This window comes from Sceloporus occidentalis, unplaced genomic scaffold (assembly GCF_023333645.1).
Source record: "Sceloporus occidentalis isolate IW3139 unplaced genomic scaffold, rSceOcc1.0.p SCAF_69, whole genome shotgun sequence".
In the NCBI taxonomy this organism is placed as follows: Eukaryota; Metazoa; Chordata; class Lepidosauria; order Squamata; family Phrynosomatidae; genus Sceloporus; species Sceloporus occidentalis.
The window spans coordinates 2,350,026-2,367,891 of NW_028317049.1; the positions used below are offsets into that span (position 1 = coordinate 2,350,026).

Sequence of the window (17,866 nt, forward strand, 5' to 3'; positions counted from 1 at the left end):
CGTCGGTATCGGCGCATTGTGCGCGCTGCTGCCGCTGCGCCTGCCTCTGCACATTCCTCCACCACCTCCTCGGCCATGGAGGCCATCTGTGGGCCAGCCAACGGTCCTTGGCGCCCTCCCCGCCGCCGCGGTACCGCCTGGTGTCGGCAGCAATCGGCGGCAGGACCGGGTTGGGGCCGGTCCTGCCGCCTTGCCAGGCCGGATCCGGCCCACAGGCCGAGGGTTGCCAACCCCTGTCCTATAGCTTACTTCGGAAGGCGGAAATGTTGAGAACTATGACCCCCTTCGAAATGTTATGTGGTGATCCTTCTGGAAATGCTATGGGTTCAGTTTCTTGTATATACCAATATATCTTGGTTGACACATATCAAGGCACTAGTAGCACCAAAATAAGATGGGAAAATGAATTGAATATATTAATATCTGAATCTGAATGGGCTGCTATCTGGTCATCTCCTTTGTTGAAATCACGATCAGCCTTGGTCCACAAATAGTACATGACTCCTATCAGACTATCACTATATACCCAGTTCCAGGGACATATAACCATATGTGGATCGACTGCCCCCAAATTAACTTCTTTTGGCATGAAGTGCTCAATCAGATTGCTTTAATTACAAAACAAAAAAATCAACTTCTGACCAGCTCTTTTGTTACTTTCAATTTACACCAAGGGCAATAAATTTTTAAGACACAGAACACACATTACTTTTCTTTTGGAGGCAGCTTGACTTGGAAGTGGCCAAATCTTGGAAGACAGGACTTGTGTCCCTAGATAACTGGTGGAAAAAGAGTCTGGGACCAATGGCTAATGGAGAAACTACTAGATAAAACGAAATGTCATTTAAAACAACCAAACCAAGAACCCTTCTTTGAGAAATGGCTTTTTTAAAATTGATTTTGTTAATACAAATTTTATGATTGTCCATCCTCCAACTTGCCAGTGGTCACTATGGTCCGATCGATTTCAAACAACTTAAACTGTATAGGACTATATATATAATGCTTTTAAAACTTTTGAAAGTTTACGTTATAATTGTAAAAATTTTGCAGGGTTTTAGCCATCCTTTATTGTTCTGTTTTTTGTATAATCTCTTATAAAATATGCAGTGTGTTTTGGACCCGAGTCTTCCCTTTCCACTCATCCCATTTTTCCTTTGGATTTTCTCTTTTCCATATTATATCTCATGGTTTGGTTTTTATAGTTAATATTTAAGTCACTAAGGGATTACATCTTACCATCTAATAAGAAAAAAATCATGTGAGAAATGGCTTTTCTGATTTACCCTTGAAAGTCCTGGAGTGTGACGGTATCTCCCAATAAAGTCAAGAAGCTTTTGAATGCAGGACTCTCTTCATTGTTCCCAAACAACTCTTCTTCCTGTGTCTGTAAATTCAAACAAATAATAATCTTGAAAAATGATTCAATTCACCCATAAACGAAGAGTAGGTCTGATGAATATTCATCTTGTACAGTGCTGAGTCCAGGGATTTTCAAATTGGACTAGGTGCTCCCAATTGCCGCCCTATGTTGAGCATGTCTTCTCTTCCTTCTGGGCCCAATTGGCATCAGCTCCAGAAAGAGAGAACAAGGTATACATACAGAAATTATTACTCTGTCTTCCTGGAATGAACAAGGGACCAGGAAGCATCAAACAAAGAAGAGAAGAAGAAAGACCACAAGGTTCCAGGGAAGGGTCATCCTCACAAGATGCCCAACAGAGTGACTCCAACACCAAGTATCCTTTATTCTTAGTTTTGTGTGAGTTTTTCGGGTTCTGTGGCCATGTTCTAGAAGAGTTTATTCCTGACGTTTCGCCATATTCTCTCTGAAGGTGCCAGCCACAGATGCTGGCGAAACGTCAGGAATAAACTCTTCTAGAACATGGCCACAGAGCCTGAAACCCCCCCACAAAAAAACTATGGATGCTGGCCATGAAAGCCTTTGACTTCACATCCTTTATTCTGTTCTTAATTCTTCTGCAGGCTTGCTCTATGTTGTGTTCTTTGCTCACTGCATTCCAAGTTAACTACAAGAATGTCCACAACTATTATATGAATTGATCCATATGTCTTTTGTCTTACCTCCCCAAGCTGGTATACTGATAGTCTCCTGTTGCTTGGAAGATTTAACCTAACATTGTCTATGCTCCTATATTCATTCTATGATTCTACGATTCTCCTAATGCTTCGCCGTCTCTCTTGAGTTCTGAATTAGGCATCGTTAGGAGCTTATCGCTTGGGCAAATAAGCCAGTTTACCTCTTCCAGCTTCAATTCTGGATCTGGGATGCCCCTAGATGTTATCATAGATAAATCACCACTGATACACACACACACACACACTTATATTGTGAAGGATTTCACAGTATACGGTTTAAGGACATCAATTTATATAACAGATCCATGTATGTTTATGTATGGTGTTTTTGGTAAACAGGATAATTTATTGAATTAATTCTATATGTTTCAGGAATTAGATAAGTGGGTAAAAGATATAGGTGAACATTAATTTATCAATTTTCCAATTCTTTTCATTTTTTTAGTAATGATATATGAGACATCTACAGGAAGGGAAATTTTAAAAATATATTCATATAACCGAGGAGAAAGCAATAGCGGAAGATGTATCTAGTGCTCTAGGTTTGGAAGTCTCTACTTTTAAAGTTTATGTAGTCTGTAGGATGAATGGAGTATGGTTAAGATTTGTAATATGTGTAATGTATTTTATATTGCATGTTTATATTTATTTATGTTTATATGCTTTTTATATGTATATTTCAATAAAGTCTTCTAAAAATCACTACTGATCTAGGTGGGATGTCGTTGCCCAAATGCATCCCTGGTTGAAGCCTTGATCAGCCAATACTTGTTCAAAGTCAGGGAGTTTCCAACTTAAAAAATTGGCCAGTTGAAAAAGGCTTTGACCTGGAATGCATCTGGGTGGTGGCATCCCACCTAGATCAGTGGTAATTTAGGTATGATAATATCTGGGGGCATCCTGGATCCAGAATTAAAGCCAGGAGAGGTAAACCATTTGTCTGTGCCAAAGCTAACCAAATGAAATTCAACACAGAGAAATGTAAGGTACTGCACTTACGGCGGAAAAATGAAATGCACAGATATAGGATGGCTGAATGACACTACGTGTGAAATAGATCTAGGAGACCAAGTAGACCACAAGTTGAACATGAGTCAACAGTGCGATGCAGCAGCTAAAAAGGCCAATGTGATTTTAGGCTGCTAGATGAAGGGATGTGTCTAGATGAAGGGAAATAATAGTGCCATTCTATTCTGCTTTGGTCAGGCCCCACCTGGAATATTGTGTCCAGTTCTGGGCACCAGAATTCAAAAAGGACATTGAGAAACTGGAGCATGTCCAAAGGAGGGCGACTAAAATGGTAACCATGCCCTATGAGGAACACCTTAGGGATCTGGGGATGTTTAGCCTGGAGAAGAGACGGTTAAGAGGTGATATGATAGCCCTGTTTAAATACTTGAAGGGATGTCACATTGAGGAGGGAGCAAGCTTGTTTTCTGCTGCTCCAGAGAATAGGACCAGGAGCAATGGATGCAAGCTCCAGGAAAAGAGATTCCAGCTCAACATTAGGAGGAACTTTCTGACAGTAAGGGCTGTTCGACAGTGGAACACATTCCTTCCTCGGAGTGTAGTGGAGTCTCCTTCCTTGGAGGTCTTTAAGCAGAGGCTTGTTGGCCATTTGTCAGGGATGCTTTGATTGTGATTTCCTGCATGGCAGAATGGGGCTGGACTGGATGCCCCTTGGGGTTTCTACTAACTCTACGATTCTATGATTCTATGATTTGTCCTTAGAGAAGGTGACACTCCAGCTGACATTTCATCAGTGGGCACTAATGGTTAGACCAGCTTTCCCCAACTGAACGGCTCGATCAGTAGGCATAGGAGAGAGAAAGATACTAGCTGCCTGTCAGAAGAGACAAAAATGAGCTTGGCCAGTGGCCGACTCATTACAAGGCAGATTTACATTCACAGTCATATGAACAAACCTTTGGAAGCTGTAAAACAAAAATTGACTTGATTGTTACCACAAGCAGCTTCCACTATGACCAAAATATCATTCATCTCAGGCAAACGCTCAACATTTGGTAACAAGGGTTGTGACAGATACCTAATTGCATTTACGAATTTTTTTGCAGTTTAGCTTTTATGGAACAACAACATTCAGAGCTGGCAATGAAAGTGCTTTTGTTATGGAGCAGAACAACAGGGAGGTGATTCGGCGCCAGTGTGCCAATGCAAAGGAGAAACTGCCCTGCCTCTCTTGTTTTGGCACAAGTTCAATTTTTTCAAGATGTTTTCAACTGAACCTGATATGTTTGACAAGATTTCTTGGCATAAAGAGTAATATGCTTGGTTCAAAAATATTGCTTTGTGCAAACCCAAGGCTAGCCAGGCTTAACTGGTAGGATTTTCCTCCTTTTTAAAAAAGAGAAAAGCACCTTCTTGCCACTGCCGCTAACCATTAAATGCAGAAGAAATCTACTTATCACACACACTTGAAGTGAGAACTCTCAGTTCAGGGTCACACTGAACTGTTTAAAAAGCACTAAACAAATACAAATACAAGTATCATCACAATACTTCCTACTCTATTTTATTCCCAGTATAAAATTGCCCCAGATATAATACAGTGGTCCCTCCACATTTGCTGAGTTTAGGGGTGAAGGACTCCCATTAATGTGGAAAAAATGCAAATGAAAACCCCACTATTCTTTTTACCTATGAGAGCACCTCTCTAGGAATCTCCAGGTCCTCCAGTGTAAACTCTATGGTCAACATTTGCCAGAATCTGCTCACAGAATCATACTGGAGGACCTGCAAATGCCTAGAGATGTGTTTTCTATAGGAACATCTAGGCTCTCCAGCACAACTCTATGGTCAACGTCCAGCAGAATTGTGTTGGAGGACTTAGAGATTCCTAGAGAGAACATACTAATCAAAACCGCAAATAATCAAAGCCGCAAAAGTGGGGGGGTCCAACTGTAGTATTGTTACTCACCTGTCTAAACTTTTGGTAAATCACACCAAATTTGAATGTATTGTTGACTTCATGCTCATCATAGGATACGATCATTTGCGATGCCTGAAACAGAAAGAGAAACTGAATTATTTAATTCAGAGAGCATTTTACCCCCAAATGGAGCCACAAGAATTAGTTGGAGAAGTATTGATTTTCTACCAAGCTGCAAAATATACAGAGGTCGACTGGAAAGTCCATGTTCAGAAAGCTGTGCTTTACTTTTAATGAAGGTAATTAACCCTCTCGCAATGGGATTTCCTCAGAGATCCATGTCTTAGTAATCATGTTTGCCTTCTAATATATTGATAAGGAAAATCAAGTATTAAGACAAACAGATGTCTTTCACCATTTGGGGGAAGCGCAAAAATTGCAAAACAAATGTGATAAATGCAGTATCTAGCTTGGCACTGAATCTCTCCCTCACCAGGTCATTTCTTCCAGTCATTGAAACTAAGGCCTCATCTAGTTCAGATTATGCAGGCCTAAATATCCAGGCTAAAATACCTAAATGTCTGTCCAAACATGAGTCCAGAGGATCCAGCCTGACCCCGGAGTAAAGAGCCTTTATCCCAGGGTGACTAAATCTGGTTTTAAAAGGCCACCCATGTGGACAAGTTTGGATTTTAGAATATTTCAGATGTGGGAGACTCGACCTGTACTACCATTGGTTTGGTCGTATTTCAATATCACAGTTGTTCTGCTTTTATGTGTACCTTTTTTTAGTAACTGGTTGTGAGCTGCCATGAGTCCAAATGTTTGGAGTTATGAATCAAGCAAACAAACAAAGCCCTGTATTGAGTTCAATGGCATGAGTTTGGAAGGGCATGGGACTCATTGTGGAACAAGGCTTTTTGAAAGGGTCAGTTCAGAGCTTTTGTAACTCCAACTTTTCTGGATCCTGGCTTTCATTGTTTGACCTGCTACTTTCCCTGCAATATCTGCCTTTATTCCTCACCCGGAGACCTTCCACCAACCCACTCTCATCTCCTGCTTTCCCCTTTCATCACTACCCTCAGCAATCCAGATCCTCTCTTGCCAAGGGATGTCATACTGAGGAGGAAGCAAGCTTGTTTTCTGCTGCTCCAGAGAACAGGACCCAAACAATGGATGCAAGCTACAGCAAACGAGATTCCACCTCAACATTAGGAGGAACTTCCTGACAGTAAGGACTGTTTGACAGTGGAACACACTCCTTTCTTGGAGTGTAGTGGAGTCTCCCTCCTTGGAGGTTTTTAAACAGAGGCTGGATGGCCATCTGTTGGGTATGCTTTGATTGAGAGTTCCTGCATGACAGAGTGGAGTTGGACTGGGAGGCCCTTTTGGGTCTCTTCCAACTCTATGAGTCTTTGATTCAGTAGCTGCTTTGCCTAGCAACTTTCTGAGGCAGTGACTGGAGAGGTGAATAGCAGTTGAGCAGTCCTCGGCTATTTTAGCAACATCCTCTTCTACGGGGGACATGAGAACAAAAATCTGATTTGCCCAAAGAGGCCAATCCATACTTGTATAATACTCTCACTACATTATCCTCATAAAAACAGCCTCTTTCACTCAGCCAGAAAGAATCTGAAAGGGCACTGCCATTTCAGTTTTATTTCCATACCAAGGTGCCCTTTGATGGCCTTTTCTCTAACCATGTCTTTCCTGTGAAGATAATTGTGCATTCCTGCATGGCAGAGGATTGGAGTGGATGGCTTTTGTGGTCTCTTCCAGTTCCATGATTCTATTATTCTATTATTTATTTTGTTTAGTTTCATAGAATCGTAGAGTTGGAAAAGACCCCAAGGGCCATCCAGTCCAACCCCATTCTGCCATGCAGGAAATCTCAATCAAAGCATCCTTGACAGAAGGCCATCCAGCCTCTGTTTCTTTTCTTTCTATCTCTATCTCTATCTCTATCTCTATCTCTATCTCTATCTCTATCTCTATCTCTATCTCTATCTCTATCTTGCTCCTCCATCTTCTTCATTCTTTTTCTTTTTTACTCTTTCTCCTTTTAAAACTGAGTTCAACAATTGGCTAGGTAGAACATGAAAAACAAGTCTACTTGTGTATAAGTACATAGCTAATTCAAGCAACCTCTGTTAGCCATAGTGCGTTTTTCTGAATTTTGGTGTGTATGTGGCATTCCACATGACCCCAGATGGACCCTGCCCTGCAGGTCTGCCACAATCCCCAAAGCGATGGGACATGTACACACTACACCCAGATGAGGCCAGCCCCATGGGACCTCTTGGGAACAATATTATTATTATTATTATTATTATTATTATTATATTTGTTTGTATCCCGCTCTTTTCCCAGGACTGTTGGCTAGCTCAACAGGTAGTTTGGGCGTCGCTAATGGGACTATTGTCACCTCCAATGATAGGGCAATGATTATCTAAGACAGTGATGTCCAAACTCCGGCCCTCCAGGTTTTGGACTTCATCTCCCAGAAGCCCCAGCCACCTTGGCCAATAGTCTGGGATTCTGGGAGCTGAAGTCCAAAACACCTGGAGGGCCAGAGTTTGGACATCACTGGTCTGAAATGTCTCATCTGATGAGCCGGTTAATGACTTTAACTCCCTTCCCATTTCCCTCGCTTATTGACAGACCAGATTACAATCCAACATCTTTGCCCTGAGGCTAGTTTTTGTCCTTAAAAACCCCTGGAAAACTCCCCTCAGTGTGCTAGTTTAGATTTCATGGGGACTTCCGTTCAACCCACACTCTCGGAACGGATGTGTCTCACCCTACTTCACCCACTTGCATTCCAGGAGCAAACATCATCTGTAGTAAGTATTGCCTGTTGTTCTGCCTCAAACCTTATCCAAGCTAACCCTTGATTTAATAGAATCATAGAATAAACATCCCCAGTTCCCTAAGTTGTTCCTCATAGGGCATGGTTTCCAGACCCTTCACCATTTTAGTTGCCGTCCTTTGGACACTCTCCAGTTTCTCAATATCCTTTTTGAATTGTTGGGCCCAGAACTGGACACAGTATTCCGGGGGGGGGGGGGGGGCTGACCAGAGCAGAATAGAGTGGCACTATTACTTCCCTTGATCTAGACACTTGATGCAGCCTAAAATCACATTGGCCTTTTTAGCTGCCGCATCGCACTGTTGACTCATGTTCAACTTGTGTTCTACTTGGACTCCTAGATCACTTTCACATGTAGTTTCATTCATCCAGGTGTCCCCCATCCTATATCTGTGCATTTCTCCGTGTTGAATTTCATTTTGTTAGTTTTGGCCCAGCTTTCTAGTCTATTCATGTCATTTTGAATTTTGATCCTGTCCTCTGAGGTATTAGCTACTCCTCCTAGTTTGGTGTCATCTGCAAATTTGATAAGTATGCCCCCATTTCTGTCATCCAGGTCATTGATAAAGATGTTGAATAGCACTGGGTCCAGGACAGAACCCCACTGGTCACTTTTCTCCACAATGAAAAGGAACCATTGTTGAGCACCCTTTGGGTTCGGTCAGTCAATCAATTACAAATCCATGTAACAGTTACCTTGTCTAACCCACATTTCACTAGTTTGTTTTTATTTATATACCACTATTCCAAAGATCATAGCGGTGAACAGCAAGTAAGCTAATTAGCAAGTAAGCTAATTTGCCCCCAACAGTCTGGGTACTCATTTTAGCGACCTCGGAAGGATGCAAGCCTGAGTCGAGCTTGGGCAAGAATGTCATGGGAAACCCTGTCAAAGGCCTTACTGAAATCAAGATATACTATATCCACAGCATTCCCTTCATCTGAGCCTTAAATGAATGAGTGTGTGATAATGAATTGTGGTGATTTCCCTCTTTAAATAAAAATATACTTTAATTGGAGAAGTCTGCCTCTGCATCATTTCTTAGATCCACTTTTCTCTTGGTATAGATGTGAGAGACGATTTTGTAGGGTCCTTGTAGCTGACTCTCCTCTCAATCTGAGCTCAATAAAACTTCCCCTACAAAGTTTTTAGCTACACCTCAATCCCACTTGGCAGTTCTAGGCATGCATTGCACATTGGTGAAATGCATCAAAAAGAGTTACTGGTATATAAAAAGGAACCAAACACTTATTTAAACCATAGAGAAATGTAGATTTAAGGAGATTATGTTGGCTATTGCATGTTGTTTTGACAGTCATAAGAATGATAAAATCATATTTATGAATGTGTATCACTGGACTGAGTGGGTGTCTGTGGACCTACAAAGGAACTCAACTTGCCTTTAGGTGAGCCAGTGAAGTGTGGTAGTTAGAGTAGTGGACTGCAACTGATTCAAAGTCTTCATTGATCCCTGAGTACTTTGGGTGTGACACTCTCTCAACCTGATCTACCTTGCAGGATTTTTGCAAGGATAAAGTGGAGTGAAAGAGAAGACTGACCCCATTCAAGGAAAGATGGGATATAAAGATAACAAACATAGAAGCAGGTGTATGTCTCCTCAGTATTCAGAATTATGGAAAGAGACCATCACAAATACTATGAAGTGCAGTTGGCGGGGGGGGGGGGGCACCATGGATGGCAAAAAACACAAATGGCTGTGTCCCATATTATTCAATAGGTGTGCATGGATGCGTCAGCATGCACACACCACCATTGAATGATATGGGGCATGGCGATCTGTGGGAGGTCAAATCTACCGATTGCCAGCCCACCAATATATCTATCTCAGAGAAATAAATCAATGAACATTATACCCTCCAATATGTCACAAATAAAAACCAGGAAAGGCAACACCACAGGTAAAAGTTATTAATGAGGAGGAACACATGACACTGTTATTTTAAGCAGAGAACTTACGTATTGTATTTAGCAAGGACAAATACACCTTGTATTTGGTAGGGAAAGATTCTACCCTCTCCTCATTGCTGAGTTAACTGAATGCAACTACTTTTGCACTTTGAACTCAGTTTGCAGCAATAGAGGTAAGCTCAGAAGCATGAAGCAAAGAGGGAGGAAGAAAGAGAAGCCGGGACATTTTAAAAGCAGCTGAAAAATTGGGATGGCATAGGATTAACCAGGGCTGTCCCTGCCATACTGGGAGAGTTGTAGGGTATGATGCATACATTAAGCACATAATTTCATGCACAAGTTTCATTTCAGTTTGGTTCATGCTGTGTTTTGGCATGTTTTTTTTTTTTTTACCTTGGGGTAAAGTACAGGATTAAACTTCAGTCCAGTTGCATCATCGCAGAAAGCCTGTCCAGAAATGAAACAAAATTATGGATGAAAAGGCAGGAGTCAGAGCACTGAGAAAGATGATTGGCTATTTAAGGAATGGCTTATTTCAAAGAGCTGAAGGCAATTTTAAAGAGGTCTCAAGTTCCTGATACATATGCACCCTCTTTTTCACTTTTTAAACAGGGTTTTTCTCTGAAGATGCCAGCCACAGATGCTGGCGAAACGTCAGGAATAAACTCTTCTAGAACATGGCCACATCGCCCGAAAAACCCACAAAAAGCCATGGATGCCGGCCATGAAAGCCTTTGATTTCACAAGGGTTTTGCTTTGTATTGAATATGCCATAGAAAGCAAGAGGATTTTATGGTACAGGCCATACTCACAGCCTATATCTAGAGCTTTTCTCTTCCTTCATCAAAATGCAACAGAATAGGAGACACACCATGATAACAGTGATGGTCAAACTTTCCACTGGGAAGAGTGGTTTGTACCACTGGGAAAAGGTTAATAATTCTGGAGCTTCTGTGGAGAAGCCTAAACAAAAAGAAACCAAGGGATGACATGTACTGCTTCTCTTCTGGCTCACCATCCTCTTGCCAAGTGGAAAACCTAACCTGGAACAATGGGAGCAGGAGAACTGGGAGCATGAACGCTTCCTATATTTAGTGTGTGAGGCATAGGACATGGCAGTCCTCTGTTGCTTAGCATGCTTGCCAAACTTTGCTACTGTTAGGAACTGAGTGGATGGAACTGGCTGAGTCTCCCATCCTCCACTTCTTCAGTTTCTCCCATAGGCAATCTTCATATAGCAATACTAAGAGCCCTTACAAAGCTGTTGTAAGGATTGCTAGGGTCACTGGAGGCAACTCAGAATATCCTAGCTCCAGAACTATCAGGCCCTATGTTCCTGCACTGGGGTAACTGTTTGCACACATGCCCTGGTGAACTGCCTGATATGTCTGCTGCTGCCATGGATCACTTGCTTCTGAGGTCACAACAAGATGCCCAGCAATGATCACATTGTTGGGCATCGCATTTTGACCTCAGAGCAAGCGACTGGCGACAGTAGTGGATGGGCAAGGCAGCTCACATGGCATGCATGCAGACAGCCACCCTGGTGCAGGAACGGACGGTTCCAGATCTTCCCGGAAGATGTCGAGTAACAGATAAGTTTTTAAATTTTGTGTTAAGGGTGCTATACCCCAGTTCTGGTGCTGAATGTATCAGATATCATTCGGATTGTTTGCATCAGGCTGTCCATAGTCCAAAATGATGTCACCAGAATGGGGACAGGGGACAAGAAGGGCCTTCTGGCCCATGCAGACAAGGCTTAGACAATGGCTTGACCAAACTCAGAATGGTAGATAACTGGTATATACTTTCTTTATCATCACAGTACTGCATTTCAAAGCCACTGACCTTTGCAATCTGTGGAATACTTGGTAGTTTGCTAAGACCGGCTAAGGGGATTCTTTCATGTAATGTTTTCACTTTGGACCTACAGATAAGAAGAGAGTGGGAGAGAGAGAGAAGGAAATAAGCCATATGGGTTCAAACAATAAGATGCAAATATGAGGGTTGTTTCTGTAGGAGTTGCACCTAGAAGCATTACTGCATGTTTGAAAATGAAACCTTTTGAAGAATGGATCGCAATGATTATTAAGTTACTGTCGCCTAATTTTTAAAGCTTTGAAGGATTAATAGATTGCTGGGGAAATAAAATGATAAGTCAAGCACTCTTAGTTGCTGTTGCTAAATACAACTGATATTTTTCAATACCCTTCCCGAGTGTTTTTTAATCTGTTTTTTTTTTTTGGCAATAGAGGAAACAAATAAAATACACCAACAAAGTAATCACGGAAAACCAGAATTGGAAACCACCACCCACAAATGCAAACAACAGCAGCAACAAAACTCTCAGCTCCATCATGCCGTGGTTCCTTAACCCAATATTAATTGTCGCCACTTGCTCCCTTTCATGCAGAAAATATTTCACTATGTATTACTATTCCATTTAGTCCACTATTATTTTTTATTAAATATGACAGGTATACTAGAAAAAGAAATAGAAAGGAAATACAGATGTATTATTCTATATATGATTACTATAGCTAGAATTGTTTATGCCAGTTATTAGAAGAAAAAAAATTAAATTACAGTATAGTAATTTATACGACAGAAGAAGAATGGATGTACAAATTAAATGAAGCAATGGAAATGGATATATTGACGGCACCTCTAAAAGATTTGAATAAGGATGAAACAGAGAAAGAATGTGATTGCTTAAAAAGATTCAGGAAAAATAATTAGCAAAAAATTGTATTAGGTACTAAACACAATTCCTTAATTATATTCTCACTTCCCTTTGGGAAATGAAAGAGCCTTTACTTATAGATTTCTATTTAGGAGATATATTGTAGTTAATTACATAAAGAAATGCATTTACTTTGTGGGAGCCACTATATATTTGATTTAAGAACGTAGAGTGTTCAAGATATATGTGGACTTTCAATGTGGAAATGTGACCTGTCTTTGTCATATGGTTTTAATGTTAATTTCTATATTATTATACATATGATATAAAGAAAGAAGAAAGAGGCTCCTCCCTCCCTAACTGTCATCTTTTGGCCTCTGAGGGAGAGAGAAGGCTGGCCCAGTTCCATCAGGGGCTAGCCTGAAGAAGAAGAGCCCTCCCTCCGGTCCATCTGCCTTGGTCCAGGCCTCAGAGGGAGAGAAGAATGCTGGACCTGATTCCCTCCCTCCCTCACCATTCCCTTCTCCTTTTGTGTCGTGTCTTTTAGATTGTAAGCCTGTGGGCAGGGAACTGTCTGTTATCCCCTCTATTGTAAACCGCTCGGATTCCCAGTGATTGGGCGGTATATAAATAAAACCTATTATTATTATTATTATTATTATTATTATTATTATTATTACATGTTTAAATGTTTAATGTCAATGCATTTGTTTATGTTTGATGTTTGTTTTCAATAATTTTTTTTAAAAAAGAATATTGTGTCCAGTTCTGGGCACCACAATTCCAAAAGGATGTTGAGAAACTGGAAAGTGTCCAAAGGAGAGCGACTAAAATGGTGAAGGGCCTGGAAACCATGAAGCCCTATGAGGAAAGACTCAGAGAGCTAGGGATGTTTAGCCTGGAGAAGAGAAGGTTAAGAGGTGATATGATAGCCCTGTTTAAATACTTGAAGGGATGTCATATTGAGGAGGGAGCAAGCTTGTTTTCTGCTGCTCCAGAGAACAGGACCTGGAGCAATGGATGCAAGCTCCAGAAAAAGAGATTCCAGTTCAACATTAGGAGGAACATCCTGACAGTAAGGGCTGTCCAACAGAGGTACACACTCCTTCCTTGGAGTGCAGTGGAGCCTCCTTCCTTGGAGGTCTTTAAGCAGAGGCTGGATGGCCATCTGTCGGGGATGTTTTGATTGAGAGTTCCTGCATGGCAGAATGGGGTTGGACTGGATGGCCCTTGGGGTCTCTTTCAACTCTACAGTTCTATGATTCTATGATTCTGTGACTAGTGCATTGTGAAGACAGGAGGTGAAGTAAGGAGGAAGTAGGAAAGACAAGAGAGTGAGTGGTGCATGTGGCAGAGCACAAAAATCAAGGGAGCCCTAACAAGAGACACAGGGGATGAAACCTGGAATGCTCTTCTGGATGGAAAACACATGCCCTGCCTCTGGTGCCCCCTTAGATGCTCATCTATTTACTATAAAGCTGCCACTCTTGATCTTGTGTGTTTATCATCTGTTAAAACTGGAGAGACAGAACACAGAGATAGCAGAGGGGATACAGCTCCATCGTTGTAGCAAAAGGGAGGGCAACCCTGCTTCGAAGCTTTTAACTTGGAAAGCCTGGCTGCCCCCAGGGATGAAAGCAAGTGCTGATGAATGCCAGGTAAAAGGACAGGGGGGAAAAAGGCATCCATGACTTGATCGATATTTGTCAGAATGCTTCCTCCTCACTATAAAACATGTCCTGCATACAAAAAGCTACCGCATTAAGAGGGAGGAAAACGTTTGGGCCCAAACCCAAACAGCTTTTCCTAGTTTCCCATGTGCTACTGAAAGGTTTGTATGATTGTTTGATGTAGGAGTGCATTAAAAATGTGATATTGTCTTTACGCTGGCAGTCCAAAGGAGTACTGTCCATTCTGCTACCTCAAGGTTCCACTACCAGGAGCGGGTTCTTTTCTTTTATTTGTCTTTCAAGTACTAAGTTTATTAGTTGGATCTGAATTTGTATGCTACAAAAAAGAGGAATAAAGCCTTCTCTCTCCCTACTCCCTCCACACCAGGAAGAGTTTTATAAGCCTCTATTATGTTCCATACCTTTTCATTACCCTTCATCTTTTCTTCACCCTCCTGATCCCTTTCCAACACAGGAGCATCCGTTCTGAATAACAGAACGAGAAGTGTAAGTACTTCTTCATACAGCACATAGTTCAACTGTGGAATTCAGTCTCGCGAGACATACTCATATATAGGTCTAGAAATTTTAATCAAAAAAATTGACTCCAAAACCCGGAGTCAACTTATCCACAGGTCAGTGCAAGTACTATACTGTAATTTAATTCTTATTTTAAAAGGAACTATCCCCTAGTGAAAGACAAGTGTGTCATCTGTTCTGGAAGCACTCACACCCCCTTTATATTTTCCCATCCATGAAGCCTTTAGTATGAGCAAAGCAGTTATGACTGTTGGAATTTTGTAGGTTTTCTGGCACTGTTTTCCTTTGCTTCATCTTTTGCATCCTTTGTTACATAGCCCTAAGTTTTACTCTCAACTTATCCACAAGTCATATCTAAATCCATAATTTGGGCCCCAAAACCTACCCTTGACCTATACATGAGGTTGACCTAGTGAACACAGGAGTTTAGGGGACTCAATGGCTAACTATTTAGGATAGCTATTTATCAACTCCAGCATTGCTCTGCTACCTGCTCATGGAGAATGCAAGAGAAATGGTGCTGTACTGCCTTCATATCCACCATGGGATCTGTTTGTCTACTGTGTCAACAGAATGATGGATTAGACAGGCCTTTGGTAGGATTCAGCATGGCTCTTCTTCATTGTATACAGATGGCTCAGTGGTGGGCCAATTCACAACATATACACTCATCCCTTTTCCTATGGCCCTTATCACACAAGTAAAATTTGAAGTCAGTGTGAAGGCAATGCAGGGGCAATAATGGGATTACAAGTTTGTTTATCACACGATGCTGAACACAATCAGGAGCCATCCTAAACACAATCGGGGGTCATTCCAGTTAGGTGAAGTTTCATGTTTGTTTATCACACAATGCCAAATGCAATCAGGAGCTATCCTAACACAATTGGGGGTCATTCCAGGATCATTCCAGGGTTAGGTAAAGTTTCATGTTTGTTTATCACACGACATCAAACGCAATCAGGAGCCATCCTAAATACAATCAGGGGTCATTCCCGGGTCATTCCAGGGTCATGTCAAGTTTCAAATTTGTTTAGCACACAATGCCAAACGCGATCAGGAGCCATCCTAAACACAATCGGGGGTCATTCCTGGGTCATTCCAGGGTTAGGAAAATTCGGGGGGAAAGAGGATTTACCTAACCCTGGAATGACCTCTGATTGTGTTTAGGATGGCTCCTGATTGCATTTGGCGTCGTGTGATAAACAAACTTGAAACTTTACCTAACTCTGGAATGACCTCCGATTGTGTTTAAGATGGCTCCTAATTGAAACCCCATGATTGCCCCTGCATTGCCTTCACTGGGATAACTTCAATTTTTGCTCGTGTGATAAGGGCAATAGCTGTTGGAACTAATAACGGGAGAGCTGAAGAATAAGGGGTGACATGTCACCACTTCAGATACCCACAAGGCTGTTTTCACAAACAAAAAAGCAAAGGTTTTTGTCTGTTATCTGAAAGGACAGGGCTAAAACTCATAGGTTTAGCTTACCAGCAGGAGATTTCAGTTGGACATAAGGAGAAACATTTTGATGGTAACAGCAGTTCAAATAATAAGACAATTTATCTGTTTTTTAAATGGTTCCAGAGATCTTCAACCAAAGATTTCAGCAAGTTCTTCAACAAGAGTTTACACTGAATGCTGCTCTGAGATCCCACAATAAAAGTCACGATATAAATATTGAATAAATAAATAAAATACATAGATGGGACAGCCATCCATTAGCTCCAGTGTAATGGTCTTATGGTCCTACTTACAGAAATCTATGGTTCTATAACATTTAAATTGTTTTAAATTTTCTAACGTTGATTTGTTTTCAGTTCCCAGACCTTTGATATCTAGATACAGAGCAGGAGAGAAAGACTTTAAATAATATCTTTAGGAGGGCATGGAAATAACACTCAATCATCAAATAAAGGCGCAGTTTCGCAAGTGTTTTCCTGTTGAGCTCAGCATGCTTTTTTCACTTATTGTACCTGAGTATAATCCTTAGGTATTCAATCCCGTCTGCTTCTTCACATTTAATGGAAAGGAGCAAATTTCCCAGGCTGCTTGCCGTGCAGTAAAAATTTAAATGATCCTAAAAATAGAAGAGAGGTGTTAGCAATGTGAAGAAGGAGCCCATGGGGAAAGAGGGGACTGTGACCCCTCTCTACTTTCATGACTGCTGCTTCTTGATCTTCAACATGGAGACACAATCATTCATTTCGGTCTTAAAAAATACTTCCATCATTTGGGAAAATAAAAGGGCTTGTTTACATTCCACCTAAACATTTCAATATTTCATCCAAACCACACAATGCTACAAGTGACTTTATGTTGGAACAGGAACTTTGAGTACTGCAATGTGTCATGCCTTGTTCGCAGGAACCAGGTTCAGACTCTGACATAGACAGCGATGCAGGACAAGTGTGCATGCCTTGTTCAGACAACGATACAGACAGGGACACAGAAGGAGAGGGGGGACATACTAGGGTTTGAGACAGATAATGATGCTCCCCAGCAGCCACAACATAAAGACATGGATTTTATAATCCCTAACGCAATGGAACATAGATAAGGTTTGCAACACTTGGAGTATTTATAAAGGAAACGCTCATTAATCAGGAAACAGCTATGTGAGGTTGCCAGGCCATAAATAATTCAAAAACTCCCTCAGGAGATTGTTGTTGACAACTGACCAATGCACCAAACTTGATCTTGGTGCAAAAGTGAGGTTGCAGCAAGCTCAAGTTTGAACAAAACCAAGGCCTGATGCATTCCCCAGTGGGGTCAAGAGAAGCACAGTCAAACCCAATCCCTCCTGCAACATCTTGAGGAAACAACACTCTCCTATTTTGATTGCTAGCTTGTGTTTCAGAAGACCCTTGAACCTTGCATTGTAAATTGACCATGTCATTGGATACTTCCTTGGACTAATACCTTGGCTTTCTTGTTGTACCTACTGACTTGGACAGCCTGAACTCTGAGAACTGTAATCGGCTGGTAAGCTTCTGTACATGACTGCTACATCTCTGATGGACTTTGCTTGGTACTTTGTTCCTGGTTTGCCTCCAAGGCAGGACACAGTGCAGATCTCACTGTGGTAAACTCAGAAAATTGGTTAGGGTCCTCCTTGCACCAAGCTCAAGTTTGAGTGAAACCAAGGCTTGATGCATTCTCCAGTGATGTCAAGAGAAGCAA

At 41.5% G+C, this 17,866-nt stretch overlaps 1 protein-coding gene across 14 annotated transcripts in view; it reads right to left on the reverse strand.

The window, feature by feature from the left end:
• LOC149286400 (rap1 GTPase-activating protein 2) overlaps positions 1-17,866 on the reverse strand; it is a 370,335-nt gene that overhangs the window by 60,258 nt on the left and 292,211 nt on the right. For all 14 annotated transcript variants that reach the window (XR_016277602.1, XR_016277601.1, XM_089494081.1 and 11 more), the window contains 5 exons: positions 16,660-16,763; positions 11,638-11,716; positions 10,183-10,236; positions 5,039-5,122; positions 1,287-1,387 (listed from right to left, as the gene is read on the reverse strand). Coding sequence is in view for 12 of the 14 variants with exons in the window: in XM_089494081.1 (XP_089350207.1) it covers positions 1,287-1,387; positions 5,039-5,122; positions 10,183-10,236; positions 11,638-11,716; positions 16,660-16,763 (422 nt within the window). In the remaining 2 variants the exon portion in view is untranslated. The remainder of the gene's footprint in view (positions 1-1,286; positions 1,388-5,038; positions 5,123-10,182; positions 10,237-11,637; positions 11,717-16,659; positions 16,764-17,866) is intronic.